A 20,612-nucleotide genomic window follows, 5' to 3' on the forward strand; every position below is an offset into this window, starting at 1 on the left:
ATTCTGGAACCGGCGATGCTGACCACACACGAAATGGCACCCACGGCAAAGAGGAGGTACTGCTAACGACTGCCCCTTATAAACCCCCCTTTATCTCCCCACCCCTTATGACCTCTGGCCCAATCCTCGCCGCTCACCAAACCACCAATCCCTTCATCCCTTACACAGCCCTATTCCCTCCACATTAACCCCTTCCTACCCTATACCCTCCCGATAGTCATGGGGCTCATTCACCCCTATGGGGCTCATTGCCCATCTCATCTTATATAGAGAGGATTACTCAGCCCCACTTGCTATCTAAATGTGGCAAGTCTTATATAGAGAGCATTACTCAGCCTCACTTGCTATCTAGCTGTGGCAGGTCTTATATAGGAAGCATTACTCAGCCCCACTTGCTATCTAGCTGTGGCACATCTTATATAGAGAGGATTACTCAGCCCCACTTGCTATCTAGCTGTGGCAAGTCTTATATAGAGAGCATTACTCAGCCCCACTTGCTATCTAGCTGGGGCAGGTCTTATATATGAAGCATTATTCAGCCCCACTTGCTACCTAGCTGTGGCACATCTTATATAGAGAGGATTACTCAGCCCCACTTGCTATCTAGCTGTGGCATATCTTATATAGAGAGGATAACTCAGCCCCACTTGCTACCTAGCTGTGGCACATCTTATATAGAGAGGATTACCCAGCCCCACTTGCTATCTAGCTGTGGCATATCTTATATAGAGAGGTTTACTCAGCCCCACTTGCTATCTAGCTGTGGCACGTCTTATATAGAGAGCATTACTCAGCCCCACTTGCTATCTAGCTGTGGCACGTCTTATATAGAGAGCATTACTCAGCCCCACTTGCTATCTAGCTGTGTCACGTCTTATATAGAGAGCATTACTCAGCCCCACTTGCTATCTAGCTGTGGCACATCTTATATAGAGAGAATTACTCAGCCCCACTTGCTACCTAGCTGTGGCATATCTTATACAGAGAGGATTACTCAGCCCCACTTGCTATCTAGCTGTGGCATATCTTATATAGAGAGCATTACTCAGCCCCACTTGCTATCTAGCTGTGGCATATCTTATATAGAGAGCATTACTCAGCCCCACTTGCACTCTAGCTGTGGCACGTCTTCTATAGAGAGCATTACTCAGCCCCACTTGCTATCTAGCTGTGGCACATCTTAAATAGAGGGCATTACTCAGCCCCACTTGCTATCGAGCTGTGGCACATCTTATATAGAGGGTTACTCAGCCCCACTTGCTATCTAGCTGTGGCACGTTTTATATAGAGAACATTACTCAGCCCCACTTGCTATCTAGCTGTGGCACATCTTATATAGAGGGCATTACTCAGCCCCACTTGCTATCGAGCTGTGGCACGTTTTATATAGAGAACATTACTCAGCCCCACTTGCTATCTAGCTGTGGCACATCTTATATAGAGGGCATTACTCAGCCCCACTTGCTATCGAGCTGTGGCACGTTTTATATAGAGAACATTACTCAGCCCCACTTGCTATCTAGCTATTGCACATCTTATATAGAGAGCATTACTCAGCCCCACTTGCTATCTAGCCGTGGCACATTTTATATAGAGGATTACTCAGCCCCACTTGCTACCTAGCTGTGGTTAATGCAATCTTCTCATGGGCACAGCATCTCCTCCTTTTGTCTCTTGGCCATATCTGTTTGTGCTTGATTTCTGCTAGTGGGTAACAGGAGTATTTCATGTGCTCCGCAGTTCGTATATGAGTTCCATGGGGCAAGACTGTACATTTATTGATGTCCCCACACATCTGTCACCCAGCCATGTCAGCATCAACTATCTGTTGCTCAAAATGAGTGTCTCCTCACACATTTGATCCATTCAGTGTCTCAATGTTATCGTGTCTAGGTATACAGTCATATAAAAAAGTTTGGGCACCCCTATTAATGTTAACCTTTTTTCTTTATAACAATTTGGGTTTTTGCAACAGCTATTTCAGTGTCATATATCTAATAACTGATTGACTGAGTAATATTTCTGGATTGAAATGAGGTTTATTGTACTAGCAGAAAATGTGCAATCCGCATTTAAACAAAATTTGACAGGTGCAAAAGTATGGGCACCCTTATCAGTTTCTTGATTTGAACCATCCTAACTACTTTTTACTGACTTACTAAAGCACTAAATTGGTTTTGTAACCTCATTGAGCTTTGAACTTCATAGGCAGGTGTATCCAATCATGAGAAAAGGTATTTAAGGTGGCCACTTGCAAGTTGTTCTCCTATTTGAATCTCATATGAAGAGTGGCATCATGGGCTCCTCAAAACAACTCTCAAATGATCTGAAAACAAAGATTATTCAACATAGTTGTTCAGGGGAAGGATACAAAAAGTTGTCTCAGAGATTTAAACTGTCAGTTTCCACTGTGAGGAACATAGTAAGGAAATGGAAGAACACAGGTACAGTTCTTGTTAAGCCCAGAAGTGGCAGGCCAAGAAAAATATCAGAAAGGCAGAGAAGAAGAATGGTGAGAACAGTCAAGGACAATCCACAGACCACCTCCAGAGACCTGCAGCTTCATCTTGCTGCAGATGGTGTCAATGTGCATCGGTCAACAATACAGCGCATGTTGTACAAGGAGAATCTGTATGGGAGAGTGATGTGAAAAAAGACGTTTCTGCAAGCACGCCACAAACAGAGTCGCCTGAGGTATGCAAAAGCACATTTGGACAAGCCAGTTACATTTTGGAAGAAGGTCCTGTGGACTGATGAAACAAAGATTGAGTTGTTTGGTCATACAAAAAGGTGTTAGTATGGAGGCAAAAAAACACGGCATTCCAAGAAAAGCACTTGCTACCCACAGTAAAATTTGGTGGAGGTTCCATTATGCTTTGGGGCTGTGTGGCCAATGCCGGCACCGGGAATCTTGTTAAAGTTGAGGGTCGCATGGATTCAACTCAGTATCAGCAGATTCTTGACAAAAATGTGCAAGAATCAGTGACGAAGTTGAAGTTACGCAGGGGATGGATATTTCAGCAAGACAATGATCCAAAACACCGCTCCAAATCTACTCAGGCATTCATGCAGAGGAACAATTACAATGTTCTGGAATGGCCATCCCAGTCCCCAGACCTGAATATCATTGAACATCCGTGGGATGATGTGAAGCGTGCTGTCCATGCTCGGCGACCATCAAACTTAACTGAACTGGAATTGTTTTGTAAACAGGAATGGTCAAATATACCTTTATCCATGATCCAGGATCTCATTAACAGCTACAGGAAGTGACTAGAGGCTGTTATTTTTTGCAAAAGGAGGATCTACAAAATATTAATGTCACTTTTATGTTGAGGTGCCCATACTTTTGCACCGGTCAAATTTTGTTTAAATGTGGATTGCACATTTTCTGTTAGTACAATAAACCTCATTTCAATCCAGAAATATTACTCAGTCCATCAGTTATTAGATACATGAAACTGAAATAGCTGCAAAAACCCAAATTGTTATAAAGAAAAAATGTTAACATTAATAGGGGTGCCCAAACTTTTCATATGACTGTATATACGATGGCAAAATAAACAGTTCCATGACGGTGTGTTCATAGCTTAAATAGCATAATACTATATGATGGAGGTGCACAGGAAGAATAACATAGCATATTACATTAGATATCACATTTGTGTAGCAAAAATACAACTTAAGGCCCCGTCACACACAACGAGATTGCTAAAGAGATCGTTGCTGAGTCACGGTTTCTGTGACGCAGTAACGATCCCGTTAGCGATCTTGTTATGTGTGACACCTACCAGCAATCAGGCCCCTGCTGTAAGGTCGCCAGTCGTTGCCGAATGGTCTGGACCATATTCTTCAAAGGCGATGTCCTGCTGGGCAGGACGCATCGCTGTGTTTGACGCTGAATGACAGGGTCCCATTGACAGCAGAGATCGTTATACAGGTCGCTACTGCGACCTGTATCATTACTGTGTCGTTGGTAAGGTCTGACTGTGTGACATCTCACCAGCGACCTCCCAGCGACTTACCAACGATCCTTATCAGGTAGAATCGTTGTCTGGATCGCTGGTAAGTCGTTGTGTGTGACTGGGTCTTAAGTTAAGATGGTCAGATAGGTGTTGACTTTTGACTGGCTATCTAACACTTGAAGTACCTGATATTTACAATATAAAATAATGGTGTATTACCCAGCAATCGGCTGCTGTTTTAACCTTCCTCTTGTGTTAGCTTTCTGTTACTCTTTCTTATGTTAACGGGTCGGTTTTGACCCGTGTTTTAAATCACCCCTAGGATACCCTAAAAACAGTTATTTATGATCCAATTTGTTTCTTACCTCTCAAGCCAGCTTTACACGTTGCAATTTCGCATACGATATTGTATGCGATTTGCAACGCCCCCATCGTATGTGTGGCACGTTCAATTTGTTGAACGTGCCGCACAAACGATTAACCCCTGTCACACGTACTTACCCGTCCATACGACCTCGATGTGGGCGGCGAACGTCCACTTCCTGGAGTGGGAGGGACGTTCGGCGTCACATGGACGTCACGCTGCAGCCGGCCAATAGAAGTGGAGGGGCGGAGCTGAGCGGGACGTAAACATCCCGCCCACCTCCTTCCTTCCGCATTACCGGCCGGGAGCCGCAGGACGCAGGTAAGATCTGTTCATCGTTCCCGGGGTGTCACACACTGCGATGTGCGCTACCCCGGGTACGATGAACAATCTGACGTGCAATTCTTGAGGAATGAAAGACGTGCGTGCGATGAACGTTTTACCGTTTAATCGCAATCGCACGTAGCTGTCACACACTGCAATATACCTTACGATGCCGGATGTGCGTCACTTACGACGTGACCCCGCCAACACATTGTAAGATATATTGCAGCGTGTAAAGCGGGCTTTAGTTACCTTGTTTGGGTTTCTCATCCATGGAAGGATTGATTTTAATATTTTTGTTGTGGCCCCCTGGGCCTTTCATTTGAGAGCATACACTTCATTTTCAATATAAAAATATTGTCAAATGAACCTCAAGAGAATAATAGAAACTTAAAAAAGTTTGTTATATTATCTGACTATTACTGAAGGGTTTTAGAACACATTTCTTAAATGTAAAAAAAAATATACATTTATATTTTATATTATTAACTCTAGAACCATCTATGGTGTTACGGGTCAATTTTGACCCATATCTAACTACTTTATGAAAAAGGCAAAAAACAGATTTTTTTTTTTTATAGAACTTCAATACAAATAAAAGATGAAAATTATATTAACATTAATAGCAATAATAATAATAATAATAATAATAATAATAAAAAGTAGCTTTTCTAGGTCAAACAAACAAACAACAATCAATCAAGCAAATCAAATCAACAGAAATCAAGTACTAGTTTGTAGATGCATTAGTATTTAGATGCATGTGTGGCAAAAAGTGACATTTTTTGTGTGTTCTTTGCAGAGGTATTTTTTGCAGAAGAAGCACGATGTGTTTGTCATTCTGTCCTTATTGCTAGGGCAGACCTGACACCTCTTTCTTTTAGAATCAGGTGGTCTCACTGGGGTTGTGGCTGTTGTGGTTGATGTTGAGGCAGGGCTGGTTGAGGAGGATGCTGGTGATGATGCTCTTTGTGTTGCTGTGGGCGTGGGCGAAGCACTTGTTGAGCTCTTGAGTTGTCGGACCAAGGCTGCAGCGGCTGGGTCTCGGGGCACTCGTTCCCTTTGGTCAATGTGCGCCTTGACAAGGGATCTTCCTAGTTCCTCAAGAAACATCCTCCTCTTGTTTTTCTTCTTTGAATTCCTTGGTGAATGTGGGTCCACAACACAAATGCATTGTATGCTGATACATCAAGGATGTTTGAAAATACAAGCATTGGCCATCTCCTAGTCATTCGCTGGCAAGTGTAGGTGGCAGTCAGCTTGTCCAGGTTGTCCACTCCTCCTTTGTTTTTGTTATAGTCGAGGAGGATTCTGGGCTTTTTGTCACTTCCTGATGACACAGCTGCATCTTTGTGAAGTGTGGACATCAGTACCACATTCCGTCGTTTTTTGGGGCAGTATGAAACAGCAGTGGTGGTGTCTGTAAAAACAAACTTTGAGGAAAGTGGAGCCCTGTCCTTCATCTGCAACAATTCAGCTCAGGTTTGTTTTTTTTCACTGTGCCCACCATGGTGATTTTCCTCCTGAGAAGTTCTTGTCTAAGGTCATAGCTGGTAAAAAAAATTGTCACAAATAATGTTGTGACCCTGCAGTCCAGTAGTCATATCGAGGACTACACGTTTTCCTTGTTTTTTTTCAGGGATGCCGCTTGCAGACTTGCCTGTGTAAATCTGTAGATTCCATGCATAGCTAGTTTTTGCATCACAGGCTGCCCAGATTTTTATGCCGTATTTGCCTGGCTTACTTGACATGTATTGCCGGAAGGGGCATTTTCCACGGAAAGGGAGAAAACGTTCGTCTACTGTCACCTCTGGCCCTGGGTTGAACATCAGTGGAAGGAGCTGCACCCATTTCTCCCAAACATCCCTGATGGGAGCAAGTTTGTCAGATTTTGTTCTGGTGTCTCTGTTGTCAAATCTGAGGACTCTTGATATCATTTGAAACTTTTGAAGTGACATTGTTGCCCGGAAAATATTCCTGCCTTTCGATGCGTCCCAGAGACTATCAGTGGCCTCATTGCAGGATTTGTACACTCCAGCAAGGAGAAGAACACCAATGTAGGCATCCAGGTCATCATCATGAAGGTCATTCCACATGTTGCCATGGACTTTTTTTCCTTCAAGGTTTGTCATAGCAATAATGACTTTTTTTTATTGACAATGGCATAAACAGATCAAAACATGTCTTGATGTCACTTACTCTTGTCACAGCAAACCTTGTGATCCCAGGGATTTTTATGACATTTGCAGCATCTGCCCTGCCATGTACATCTGGAGGTACTGAGCTCCAACTGATCTTGCCACTTTTGGATTTGAATCTTTCAGCGGGAGCAGCTTCAGCTCCGGTGACCTCCTCATCAGACTGATCAGAACTGTCTGTGTCTTCCGGTTGATACTCCACATTATCTTCCTCCTCAGAAACCTGTTCATCTGTATCAGTTTGCTGCTATGTGTCCTCTGATTCATTATCATCCAAGATATAATCCAGAATTTGGCTTGCATCTAATCTTCTCCTCATTGTTGCATGGTGTAAACTGAAGATGTATACTCTGCAAAGTACCAACTGTAAGCTGATTTGGCCATACATGCCTGGACATGTCCCTAAGGCTATGTGCCCACGCTAGAATGTCCCTGCGGATTTTTTTGCCTGAAAATCCGCGACTTTCGCGGCAAATCCGCACCCGCGGATTTGCCGCGGATTTGCTGCGGATTTACCGCGGATTTGCCGCGGATTTTGATGCGGATTTTTTTTTTTTTTTTCCCCATTCAAAGCCAAAAATCCGCACCAAATCTGCACCAAACAATTGACATGCTGCAGATTTTTCCGGATCAAAATCCGCGGCAAATCCGCCGCGGAAAAATCCGCAGCATGGGCACAGCATTTCCAAAATGCCATTGAAATGGCTTGGAAGTGCTGCTGCTGCAGATTTTCGGCAAATCCGCGGTAAATCCGCGGCAAAATCCGCGGTAAATCCGCGGTAAATCCTGTAGCGTGGGCACATAGCCTTACTCAAGTTGTTGGAGGTAGAGCTGGCTGTGGGCTGTTGGTTTATATTGTGTTTATGAGTTCAGTTTTGGGACTTATTATTGTTTTTTTACTCTTATATTAGACCTGGGTCGAAATTGACCCCAACAACACAAATGTTATAATTTTAATAAGAGCATTTTACAATTTAGTAAAATAGTTTTATTTTATTGTATTTTGTTTAAAAATAAGTTCCAGAAAAAGTCAAAAAGTCTTGATGCAATAAACAAATGTATGTAGAATTTGTATGCATTTAAAACCTAAAACGGGTCGGTCACGACCCTAACACTAGAGGAAAGTAGTGGTTCCATCGAACCGGAAAGACCCAGTCGAAATCCACGACTGTTCCTAATTGTGTTGAAAATATCTAAAATCCTAAAGTGCCATGTTCTTTTCTGCTCCGCAGTATCCCAGCACCAGGCTCTACAGAGCCACCTAGAGAAGCCAGCTGGAAATGCAATCCTCTGCAACAACTGCGGCAATGCATGTAAAGGAGAAGTCCTTCGGGTACAGAGTAAATATTTCCACATCAAATGCTTCACATGCAAAGGTAAGTCACGTAGCTTTTACATTACTATTTAAAAGAAAGGATACTGAAATTATTTGCTATATATAGAGTATGGACCTTACTGGGCAGCAGATAAAAGCATCTTCTAAAGAAGCATGATTTAGCTATTATAACAGCTTTACAGCATGGTGTTTGGAAGAGCAGGAAGAAAAATAAGATAAAAATGTATATCAAAACACTATGTTGTAGTGCTGTATAGTATGGCCTGTGGGTGCTTTTTTACACACTGCATTAAAGTGCTGTTCAGCCAAAATCTGTATTACTTTATACAGAGTATAGGATTTCCTTGTCTGAGTACGGAGTGAAGAGAGCAGAGAGACTCTAAGGGGCACTTTGCACACTACGACATCGCAGCTGCGATGTCGGTGGGGTCAAATTGAAAGTGACGCACATCCGGCGTCGCTCTTGATATCGTAGTGTGTAAAGCCTTTTTGATACGATTAACGAGCGTAAAAGCGTCGTAATCGTATCATCGGTGTAGCGTCGGTCATTTCCATAATTTGGAAATGACTGATGTTACGATGTTGTTCCTCGTTCCTGCGGCAGCACACATCGCTGTGTGTGAAGCCACAGGAGCGAGGAACATCGCCTTACCGGCGTCCTGAGGCTCACGCCAGATATGCGGAAGGAAGGAGGGGCGGGATGTTTACGTCCCGCTCATCTCCGCCCCTCTGCTTCTATTGGCCGCCTGCCGTGTGACGTCGCTATGACGCCGCACGACCCGCCCACTTAATAAGGAGGCGGGTCGCCGGCCAGAGCGACGTCGCAGGGCAGGTGAGTGCATGTGAAGCTGGTGTAGCGATAATGTTCGCTACGCCAGCTATCACCAGATATCGCAGCTGCGACGGGGGCGGGGACTATCGCGCTCAGCATCGCAAGCATCGGCTTGCGATGTCGTAGTGTGCAAAGTGCCCCTAAGAGCGACATTCCTCTACTCTGATTATTTATTAATAGAGTATGGACCTTACTGGGCAGCAGATAAAAGCAGCTTCTAAAGAAGCATCAATTGGATATTTGGAGTTTGGAAGAGCAGGAAGAAAAATAAGATGAAAAAGTATATCATAAAAATACAAAACTTTGCAATTACTGGAGAAAAAAATCAATAAATAAAAAAAAAAATTGTTACTCTTGCTGGCCAAATATCAATAAATAGATCTCTTGGACTTTGACAATCCATGTCAAAATGACTGAATAATTCATTATTAACGTTTTTTGAGTATATATTAAAATATGCACTTAATGAGTCCTGTAGGATTATAGAGAAATTGTGACTTGGATTTTCAAAGTAAGATCACCAGCCTCATCAAGTCTAAGATATTTACGTAATAATGAATATAGTTTGTATTGTGACAGCTGTGCCTAAATATTGCCTAAAAATATATAAAAATAGGTTTAAAGGAATTAGTAGTTGCACACTTTTTACGTAGATTACATGTCAGTGATGGGCGGGGGCTTCATGAGGCAGAAGCAGGTTACTGAATGTCTCCAAAACAGGATCCATCTGTGCGGAGCCATAAGAGACAGAATGACCTTTCAGATAAAACCAAGTATTGTACAGCGTGTGCAGAGCCCGGGCCGGACACATAGAGCGCCTCTGTCCACTGCGCTCACGTACTGGTCATCTCATAGTAGAAGCAGTGACGGTTTCCAGTATAAGAAGCCAAATGTATCACTGGGAACAAGGGATAAGATATTGTGTGAGACCAGAAGATCCGGATGTTGTTGTGACATTTATCTTGTCGCCCGGCATAGAGCGAGAAGGAGGGAACGCTTCTTTCCACTTTCGTCTACTAAGGCTATGTGTCCACGGGAGAATGTAGCTGCGGATTTTTCTGCATCAAAATCCGCAGCTTTCCCGCAAAATCCGCACCTTTTCAAAGGTGCAGATTTACCGCGGAATTGCCGCAAATTTGATGCGGATTTTGGTGCGGATTTTTTATTTTTTTTCCCAACTTTAAAGCCAAAATCCGGATGAAAATCCGCAACAATAATTGACATGTTGCAGATTTTTCCGGACGAAAATCCGCACAATTTCCGCTGCGGAAAAATCCGCAGCGTGGACACAGCATTTCCAAAATGCCATAGAAATGGCTGGGAAGTGCCTAAGCTGCAGATTTTCGGGAAATCCGCGGCAAAATCCGCGCATTTTCCACAGCGTGGGCACATAGCCTAACTGTCCACACCCAGAAAACACATCATTAGGAAGATCACTGGGATGTATCTCAGGACCTCATTGTCTGGGCAATCCCCCCGACCAGTGTATTGAAGAGAAACGTGTGTGTGTGTGTATATATATACATATATAAACCATATATATATATATTATACAGTATATATATATATATATATATATATATATATATATATATATATTCATTTATTTTTTAGTTTTTTTTATTTTAAATGGTGAAAAATAAAAAAAATTGAATTTTGTAAAAAAAAGAAATTGCATTGTGGCACCCCTTTCTGAAACAAATTTTTCCATCGATTGACCTGTATGGGGGCTTGTTTTTTGTGTGGCAACCTTTCGATTTTTACTGATGACTTTTTGGTACCATATTTTGATTACCTTTTATTGCAATTTATTTGGCAGTGCAGTGACAAAAAATTAAAAGCAATTTGTGCATTTCAATTTTTACTTTACACACTGCAACGTTTTCTATTCAGGTTCTTTAAAAGGTTTTTTGGGGCTTCAGCGGGGTTTACACGCTACAAAATCGCTAGCATTTTCTGGCGATGTCGAGCGCGATAGCACCTGCCCCCGTCGTACGGACGATATGTTGTGATCGCTACGGCAGCGTCACACGCACATACCTGCTCTGCGACGTCGCTCTGGCCGGCAAACCGCCTGCTTTCTAAGGGGGCGGTTCGTTCGGCGTCACAGCAACGTCACAAGGCAGGCGTCCAATAGAAGCGGAGGGGCGGAGATGAGCGGAACGTAACATCCTGCCCACCTCCTTCCTTCCGCATTGCCGGTGGAGGCAGGTAAGGAGATGTTCCTCGTTCTTGCGGTGTCACACATAGCAATGTGTGCTGCCACAGGAACGAGGAACAACATCGCTAATAAATAAAGATTTTTTGTTTCAGGACGACCTCTCCGCGGCAAACGATTATGACCGCTTTTGCGATTGTTTACGGTCGCTCATAAGTGTCACACACTGCGATCTCGTTAATGAAGCCGGATGTGCGTCACAAACAACGTGACCCCGACGATAATTGATTAACGATATCCCCCGCCCGCTTTCACCTTTTTTTCTGTGGAGCTGAGCACTTATTGGCACGTGGTTGCTAACTACCTTCTTGTTGTGTTGTCCATATCTCTACTGATTCTCCAGCTCCCTGTGACGTCATTCGACAAAGCAACTCATTCACTTTCACTCTGTTCTGTCAACCGGGCATCCCTGACAACATCATGTTGACTGACAGCTGTCTTCCCATTGCGTTAAACCAGCGTCACACGGTACGATATATCGGGCGATATGTCGTCGGGGTCACGTCGTTAGTGACGCACATCCGGCATCGTTTGATATATCGTAGCGTGTGGCAGCTACGTGCGACTGTGAATGAGCAAAAATACTCACCTTATCGTTGCTCGTTAACACGTCGCTCATTTTCAAAATGTCGGTCCTCCTTCTGTGCTCCGGTTGTTCATCGTTCCCGAAGGCTGCACACGTCGCTCCGTGTGACACCCCGGGAACGACGCACACAGCTTACCTGCGTCCCGCCGGCAATGCGGAAGGAAGAAGGTGGGCGGGATGTTACGTCCCACTCATCTCCGCCCCTCCGCATCTATTGGCCGGTCGCTGTATGACGTCGCTGTGATACCGAACGTCCCTCCCCCTTCAGGAAGAGGATGTTCGCCGCCCACAGCAATGTCGTCCGGGAGGTAAGTGCTTGTGACAGGGGGTTAATGACTTTGTGCGCCACGGGCAACTAATTGCCCGTGACGCACAAACACGGGGGCGGGTACGATCGCTCGTGCGATTGCATGATAGATCGTACCGTGTGACGCCGGCTTTAGACTGAACTAGCTGTCAGTCAATATGATGTCAGGAGTGGACCCACTTTGGCCGCAGCAGTGGCTTGACCTGAGGGGCATAACTAAGCGACTACCTCACCTTCACTAGAGCCTTTGATAGTGAGGGTAGGCTTGTGCTTGAAGGTAGCCGCCAGGTGCTACTCAGGGAGACATGGTAATGACACTCCGCATGGGGGCACTCGTTACCGGGCTGCGGTTCTGTTTCTGGGATACTGCGGTGGTGGCAAGGCCTGGTTCCGTGACCCCGGTGGTTCCAGTAAAAAGGGGATGGATAGTAGCTATTCATGACACCACCTGTGGTACGCAGCAAGATAGGTGCCGCCACTGCGAGATGGGACCTCTGGGGCAGATGGTGACTCGGCTTGGTTGATATAGCTCTCCACAGGTAGAGCTGGGCCCCAGGGCGGATGGGAGTAATAGTATGTGATGGTGGGGGTGCAGAGCCGGAGGCGCAGGCGAATAACGGAGCAACAGCTGGATGCAGTCTCAAGGTTTTTACTCACTGTAGCAGATTCCAAAGTAACACAACTAGTCAGTGATCGCGTTTGGAGTGCTGGGTTCCACTGTGATAGGCTCCAGTTGATCCCGTGTAGTTCAGAGGTCAAGACCGGTGCACCCTTCTTAGAGTTCCTTCCCAGGTTGTCTGCCTGCGCTGACTTCTCTTCCGCCTGTCCCGCACCTACGCACACAGTGCCCTGAGCTGGTGTCCCCGGACCCTGTTGAGTGGCTTGAAGCTCTATTCCTTGGTCCTATGTGGTCACCTTCCAGCGGATTCGTGTGCGGAGTTGCCTTTGGTACTAGATGTGTCCTTAGCCTCTGGTTTTACTAGCGGAGGACGTTGGTTCTTCTCCTCTAGTCTAGGGACCAGTCCCCATTATGCAGCCAAGTCCCTCTACTCCAATATGTCGTATGTGGAACAAGGCCACGGGAGTATGGCGCACTCCTCGTGGGCTATAGGACCCTTTCTGTCTTGTTCCTGGGTCGAGCTGCACCAGCTCCAGACCACAGATCTTCACTCCTCCACTGCTTCTTCTCGACTCCCTGACACTACAGTCTCCCCAACCCTGGAACGGCTTATGCAGACTGGACGGATGGTACAGCAGGTACAGCAGGTGCAGTGTACATGGCTGGTTCAGATAGGTGTAGCAGGTGCAACGGATTCTAGGACACAGATACATGTTAGCAAACACAGGATAAGGCACAGCACATGAGAACGGGACCTGACACTTAGCAATGCATCTCTAGGGATAGACCACGTTTCCCAGGCACCTCCCATAAGGGGAGGATGCCTTAATTACCTATGGCTGAGAGGCACTTCCGGGTTAGGACAATCTCACCCTTTAAGAATAGGTGCACGCTGTAAGCGAGCTCCGAGGAGACCTGCGTGGTGTGTATAGGTCGTGGGAACCGCCAGCAGGGACCAAGGACACGGAAGCCACTGCCGGGTGGCCAGAAGTTGAGTGTACCGACGTCTCCTCCGGGAGGAGGGGGGCAGGACAGTACGGGGATGCTGGTAACTGTTTAACAGATGCCCGGTTGATAGAATAGAGCAGAAACAAAGGAAATGCTCTATTGATATGATGTCACTGAAAGTATCATTGCACGGTAGAACATGAAGGTAGGTAGCAACTGCTGACAGATAAGTGCTTAATTCTGTGGGAAAAAAAAATTGAAGTCCTTGGTAGCCCCTTTAGTTTTATATTTTGATCTTTTAAGGATGTGGCAACACCAAATGTGCTTATGTTTGGGAGTTTTATGGGGAAAAATGGGTGATTGAAAGAATAGCCAGATAGCAACCACATGCCTGCGAGTTAATAACTCCATGACAAAAAATATGCAAAGTCCCGGATAACCCCTTTTAACCCTTTCTGACAACGCCATACTCCATAGAAGGCAGTGTCATGTGTGGTAGGCTGAGTTTGCATGTCCAGTAATCATCCTTTAGAATGGATCCTGCAGAGATCTGTTGTCAAAAAAGTTTTGCAGACACAACTTTTAAGTCCATTTTTAAATAACTGACTTCAATCGGATCCGTTTTTTTTAACATTGGAGTCTATGGACTACAGATCTGTTAACAGATTTCTATTTAGACGTCTTTTTTTCTTTCATTTGTAAAGGATTAATTTTTTACTTACTGGATGAGTTTCAAATGGAAGATAAATAGCAAATCAGTTACTGTGTCCGTTATCCACAGACTCCAATGTTAAAAAAAAACGGATCCAAATTAAGAGTTGCGGTACTTAAAAATGGCCAAAAAAGTTGTGTCTGCAAAACTTTTTGGCCAATGGATTGCTGCTGGACCCATTCCCATCAGATATAGTAGTCAATAGAACATGGGATTTAAGGGGGTTAACAGAGGAGTGTCAGTGGATTGTTATTGTTATCTGCCATGTTTGTGAGCACAGGATCCACATTACAAAGCACAACCTAAACTAAACCCTTTCCTTTCCATTAAAAAACTTTAAAAAAAACATTGTTTGGTATTGTCACTTTCATAAAAGTTTTAAATGTCATTGTCATTGACAGATTCAGGGCTAGAGAGTCATGTCCATTCTAGGCTCTCAGTATTAAATGTAGTTTCCATTCTATTGGTGTGTAATAGGTTAATGTTAGTTTTTGCTTGCCAGCAGCCTTTGCATTACCTTTTCAGGTGCTTCTGGTTTGGGACCACTCCCAGTCTCTATTAACCCCTTAGTGACGGAGCTAATTTTCACCTTAATGACCAGACCAAATTTTGCAATTCTGACCAGTGTCACTTCATGAGGTTATAACTCTGGAACGCTTCAACGGATCCCAGTGATTCTGAGATTGTTTTTTTGTCACATATTGGACTTCATGTTAGTACCAAATTTAGGACAATATTTTTTGCGTTTATTTATGAAAAAAATTGAATTTTGGCAAAATTTTGAAAATTTAGCAATTTTCAACTTTTGAATTTTTATACCGTTAAACCAGAGATTTCTGTGACACAAAATAGTTAATAAATAACATTTCCCACATGTCTACTTTACATCAGCACAATTTTGGAAACAAAATTTTTTTTTGTTAGGAAGTTGGAAGAGTTCAAAGTTTATCAGCGATTTCTCATTTTTACATCAAAATTTACAAAACCATTTTTTTAGGGACCACATCACATTTGAAGTGACTTTGAGGGGCCTAGGTGACAGAAAATACCCAAAAGTGACACAATTCTAAAAACTGCACCCCCCAAAGTACTCAAAACCACATTCAAGAAGTTTATTAACCCTTCAGGTGCTTCACATGCCTCCCCACAATAATCCTTGGCACAACTCGCTGCCACCAACCGCTTCACGGTAACTATTAGCCGAACACACAGACGTGGGATTCAAGATCGAGATAACAGAGCAGCCCAAGATTAATTATATAATTTAATCAGCCTAAAGCCACACTAGAAACTACAATATATACAATAGGAGATCTACAGAATATACATATGTCAGAGTACAGTTACAGATAAAGCATGGTTTACAAACAGGCATACACAGTTCCAGCAGTTACCTTGTGCGTCTGGCCACAGCGGGGCGCTGTAGACCAGGTTTCTAGGATCCTTCCCACAGATGTTTCCTACACGTGACCCCCAGCGAAAGAACACTGGAAAATGGCCGAAGTAGGGTTATCAACCTGGGCAAATCCAGGTCCCCTCCTACCTTAGTGACCTCAGAGGGAGCACTGCTCCACCCCTGGCTGGAGTTATGGACAATATCCACAACATGGAATATGGACCATAACTTTGCCTGGGAGCGTCGTAGGCAGACGCCAACGCTCTCATTGTGACAGTTATGAATTTAGCTACAGAACGAGAGGACTCATGACTTGTCTACTAGTTCCCCATTGGCTGATATCACGCCTGGGGTACTTCCCAAGCTCCCGCTCCCATAAAAAAGGTGTGCCAGCATCGTCCGCATGCAGAGACACCATTTTTATGGTTGCCATATTTATCGGAAATATGGCTTGCGAGATATGAACCATATTTTACTGGAGTCGTTCTGTCTGGATACTTCCAAGCTTGCTAATTAGATAGCAGCCCCTACCACAGGGTCACGGCAGGGAGTCATCCTGTGTCCATTGTTCCCACATCATCTAATCTCCATATCACAGGAGATGGCCATGGAGGTGTAAGTGGAACACAGACCAGTTCCTTTGACACCTATCTGCTAAACAAACCGTTTATCCCTGTGGTAAATTTTCTGATTGAAGGAGTTGTGTGAAGGAAAGGGGGGGTGACACCAGGAGAGGGCTTCCTGACATAACTTGAATATCATGATTTATCGTCATATCTCCGGATTTACCTCACACCTCCCCCCTTTTGAGGGCGCTAGGGGGCAGCACACTCCGGTGTTCCCCCGTGCGCCCGTCCGCGACCTCTCCTTGTCGGGACAGCCTGTCTGCGTTACCGTGGTCACGGCCCCTTTTGTGTCGAATGGTGAAGTTGTATTGCTGGAGCGCCAAGCTCCATCGCAACAACCTGCCATTCGTCCCAGAGACGGTGTGCAACCAGCTGAGGGGATTGTGGTCCGTCTCCACGATGAAGTGGCGCCCGTATAGATAGGGTTGCAGACGCTGCAGGGCCCACACTATGGCCAGGCACTCCTTTTCCATCGTGGAATAGGCCACTTCCCTTGGTAACAGCTTCCTGCTCAGGTACAAGACTGGGTGCTCTTGGCTCGCAGAGTCCACCTGGCTGAGCACCGCACCGAGGCCGAAGTCACTGGCGTCGGTCTGTACTACAAACGGCCGCGTGAAGTCGGCTGCCTGTAGCACGGGCGGGCTGGACAGGGCGTCCTTTAGGGCCCGGAAGGCTGTCTCGCAGTCCATTGTCCAATCGACTGCAGAGGGCAGCTTCTTCTTGGTGAGGTCCGTCAAGGGCTTTGCCAGGCTACTATAGCATGGAACAAACCTCCTATAGTACCCAGCGGTCCCCAAGAAGGACATCACCTGCTTCTTGGTCCTGGGGGTGGGCCAGGATGCGATGGCTTCCACTTTCTCAGGCTCGGGCCTCAGTGTTCTCCCGCCTACCCGGTGACCGAGGTACTGGACCTCGCTCATGGCCAGCTGACACTTTCCCGGCTTGATGGTCAAACCTGCCTGGTGGATCCGCCTGAGCACCTGTGCTAGATGCTCTAGGTGATCTTCCCAGGTGGGACTGAAGACGGCAATGTCATCCAGGTACGCGGCCGCGTACCCTTCAAGTCCCTTGAGCAGGGTGTTGACCATCCGCTGGAAGGTGGCAGGGGCATTCCTCATCCCGAATGGCATCACCGTGGACTCGTACAGTCCAAATGGGGTAATAAAGGCAGAGCGTTCCCTGGCCTTGCGAGTCAGGGGGATCTGCCAATATCCCCGGCTCAGATCCATGATGGTCAGGTACTGAGCCCCGGCCAACTGATCGAGCAGGTCATCGATGCGTGGCATTGGGTACGCATCGGCGACTGTGACAGCATTGAGCCCCCTGTAGTCCACGCAGAACCGAGTGGTTCGGTCCTTCTTAGGGACGAGGACTACAGGCGAGGCCCAAGCGCTGTTGGATGCCTGGATCACCCCCAGCTTCAGCATCTCGTCAATCTCCTGGCGCATGTGTTGCTGCACCTCCAGGGAGACCCGATATGCTGAACGCCGGATCGGGGGATGATCCCCAGTGTCCACGTGATGGACAGCCAAGTCAGTCCTTCCGGGCTGGTTGGTAAACAACCCCCGGAAGGGGTGTAGGGTGGCCCACAGCTGGGACCGTTGGTCCTCCAAGAGCTGGTGGCCAACCTCCACATCCTCAATGGATCCGCCTGCCCTAACCTGGGCTAGCATATCCAAGAGGGTTTCCGCTTCTCCCTCCTCGGGCAGGTTGCACACAGGGAGTGCACATGCCTCCCGCTCATGATGTGCCTTCATCATGTTCACATGGAAGGGCTTCCGCCTTCCACGGGCAGGGTCCAGGGTGACCAGGTACGTTACAGGGTTGAGCTGCTGGTACACGAGGTATGGGCCTTCCCAGGCTGCCTGAAGCTTGTCCTGTGGTACGGGGACCAGTACCCACACCTTTTGACCCACTTGGTAGGTCCTCTCACAAGCGTTCTGGTCGTACCAATGCTTCTGATCGGCCTGGGCTTGAGCCATATTGTCGTGTACCAGTTGCGTCAAGGCCTGCATTTTGTCCCGGAAGCGCATGACATACTCGATAACCGACACTCCAGGGGTGGCCAAATCCCCTTCCCAAGCCTCTTTCACCAGAGCCAGGGGGCCCCGCACACGTCGCCCGTACAGGAGCTCAAACGGTGAGAATCCCGTTGAGGCCTGTGGAACCTCCCGGTAAGCAAATAACAGGTGTGGGAGATACCGCTCCCAGTCACGCCCATGGGAGTCGACCAACATCTTCAGCATCTGCTTTAAGGTGCCATTGAACCGCTCGCACAGGCCATTAGTCTGTGGATGGTACGGGCTGGCCACCAGATGTCGCACCTGGACTTGCTTACAGAGGGCCTCCATCAGCTGGGACATGAATTGGGTCCCCCGGTCAGTGAGCATTTCCTGGGGAAAACCCACTCGGGAGAAAATCTCCAGCAAGGCGGTGGCCACCTTGTCAGCCCGAATGGACGACAAGGCCACTGCTTCTGGGTACCGGGTGGCATAGTCCACTACCGTCAGTATGAAGCGTTTCCCGGAGCTACTGGGGATGGCCAGCGGGCCGACCAGATCCACAGCCACCCTCCTGAAAGGCTCATCAATGATGGGCAGAGATACCAGTGGGGCTTTGGGGTGTGGCCCCGCCTTCCCCACTCTCTGACAGGTTTCACACGAACGGCAGTAGGCAGCCACATCGGCCCCCATTTTTGGCCAGTAGAAATGCTGGTTTAACCTGGCCTTGGTCTTAGCGATCCCTAGGTGTCCGGCCATCGGAATCTCATGTGCGATCCGCAACAACTCCGTCCGGAACGGATAGGGTACCACTAACTGTCGGTCCCTGGGCCACGCCTCCGGTGAACCCTGCTGGACCGTGACCCGGTACAGCCGTCCTTGGTCCCAGACCACTCGCTCCGGGTCCGAGTCCGAGGGAGGCTGTGCCGCCTGCACCTTTAGAGCTTTCAGGCTGTCGTCAGCTTCTAACGCTGCCTGAAACCCCTGACTAGATGTGGCCAGAATCGACGAGACTGTCACATCTTCGGTCAGTACCCCGGGACCTGTGTCCTGGCCTCCACCTGACTCGGCTGCCACTTGGTCAGAAGGGGGAGAGCTATCGGACCTCCGGGAGGCCCCTTGGCTTCCAGCACTCCCACTGCGGGTGACAGCGGCCACAGCCGCTGCGACCGTGGGTCGTGCCTGCTCCTCCTCCGTTCCTGACCAAGTCGCCGGTTCAGGCAGACCTACCTGGCTTCCTGACACCCCGGTTGTGGGGGAACCCTGCACCGAGATCTAACCTGGGAGCACTTCCGCTCCGGGACCGGCCCCAATCTCACCTGCCTGTTCCCCCCCTGCAGCAACAGAACCCCGCTGTGAAATCTCTGGGGACCCCACATTTGCTGTGGTAGCCCCCACCCCACACACTGGTCCTCCCCCTGCAGCACCCTGCTCTCTGCTTATCCCTGCAGAGGGCAACAGATCCCAGCTCACAGGCTGATTACTTGTAGAGGCATTGTCACACCTTTCTCTGACCCCCTCCCCTGTCACAGCTGCAGCTGTGTGTGTGTCTATGGTGTCTATGCAAGCAGAAATATCAGAGTTCACTCCCCCCTCCCTTACATCATTCATAGAGAACACATTAACATTGTCAGGAGTCATGTCAGTACTGGCTGAAGGTTCAGCCTTTGGGGGGGGGCCCAAACTGGGAGGTTATCTGCCCCAAATCTGTCCCAAGTAGAACGTTTGCGGGGATCCGATCAGTTACCCCCACCTCCCTCACCCCTCGCCCTGCGCCCCAGTCCACATAAATGCCAGCAACAGGCAGCGCCGGGTCAATGCCTCCAATCCCGGAGACAGCGAGGGTTTTTCCAGGTATCAAGTCTTGGGGGGACACCATCTCAGGCCGCACCAGAGTCACCTCCGAGGCGCTGTCTCGCAGTCCTATGGTCACAGACCGGCCGACGGTGACAGGTTGGAAGCTGTCCAGGGACCTACCACCACCCCCACCCACACAATACACCTTGGGCGGCCCTTGGGACGGGGACGGAGCCGGGGCCTTGGGACGCTGAGGGCACATGGCCTTGAAGTGTCCAGGTAGGTTGCACTGGTGGCACCGTCTTGGCTCTGCCACGGGCCTGGAGAGGGGAGTTGAGGGGGACACCCCCTGCAGTCTAGGGGCAGGTGGGGCAGTCGCAGAAT

The 20,612-nt window shown here is 47.4% G+C and overlaps 1 protein-coding gene across 3 annotated transcripts in view; it reads left to right on the forward strand.

Annotated features, from left to right (window-relative positions):
* Positions 1 to 20,612, forward strand: part of ABLIM2 (actin binding LIM protein family member 2) — a 314,107-nt gene that overhangs the window by 133,838 nt on the left and 159,657 nt on the right. For all 3 annotated transcript variants that reach the window (XM_075346854.1, XM_075346852.1, XM_075346853.1), the window contains exon 2: positions 8,084 to 8,227. In XM_075346854.1, coding sequence (XP_075202969.1) covers positions 8,084 to 8,227 — 144 coding nt within the window. The remainder of the gene's footprint in view (positions 1 to 8,083; positions 8,228 to 20,612) is intronic.

Source organism: Anomaloglossus baeobatrachus, chromosome 1 (genome assembly GCF_048569485.1).
Source record: "Anomaloglossus baeobatrachus isolate aAnoBae1 chromosome 1, aAnoBae1.hap1, whole genome shotgun sequence".
NCBI lineage: Eukaryota > Metazoa > Chordata > Amphibia > Anura > Aromobatidae > Anomaloglossus > Anomaloglossus baeobatrachus.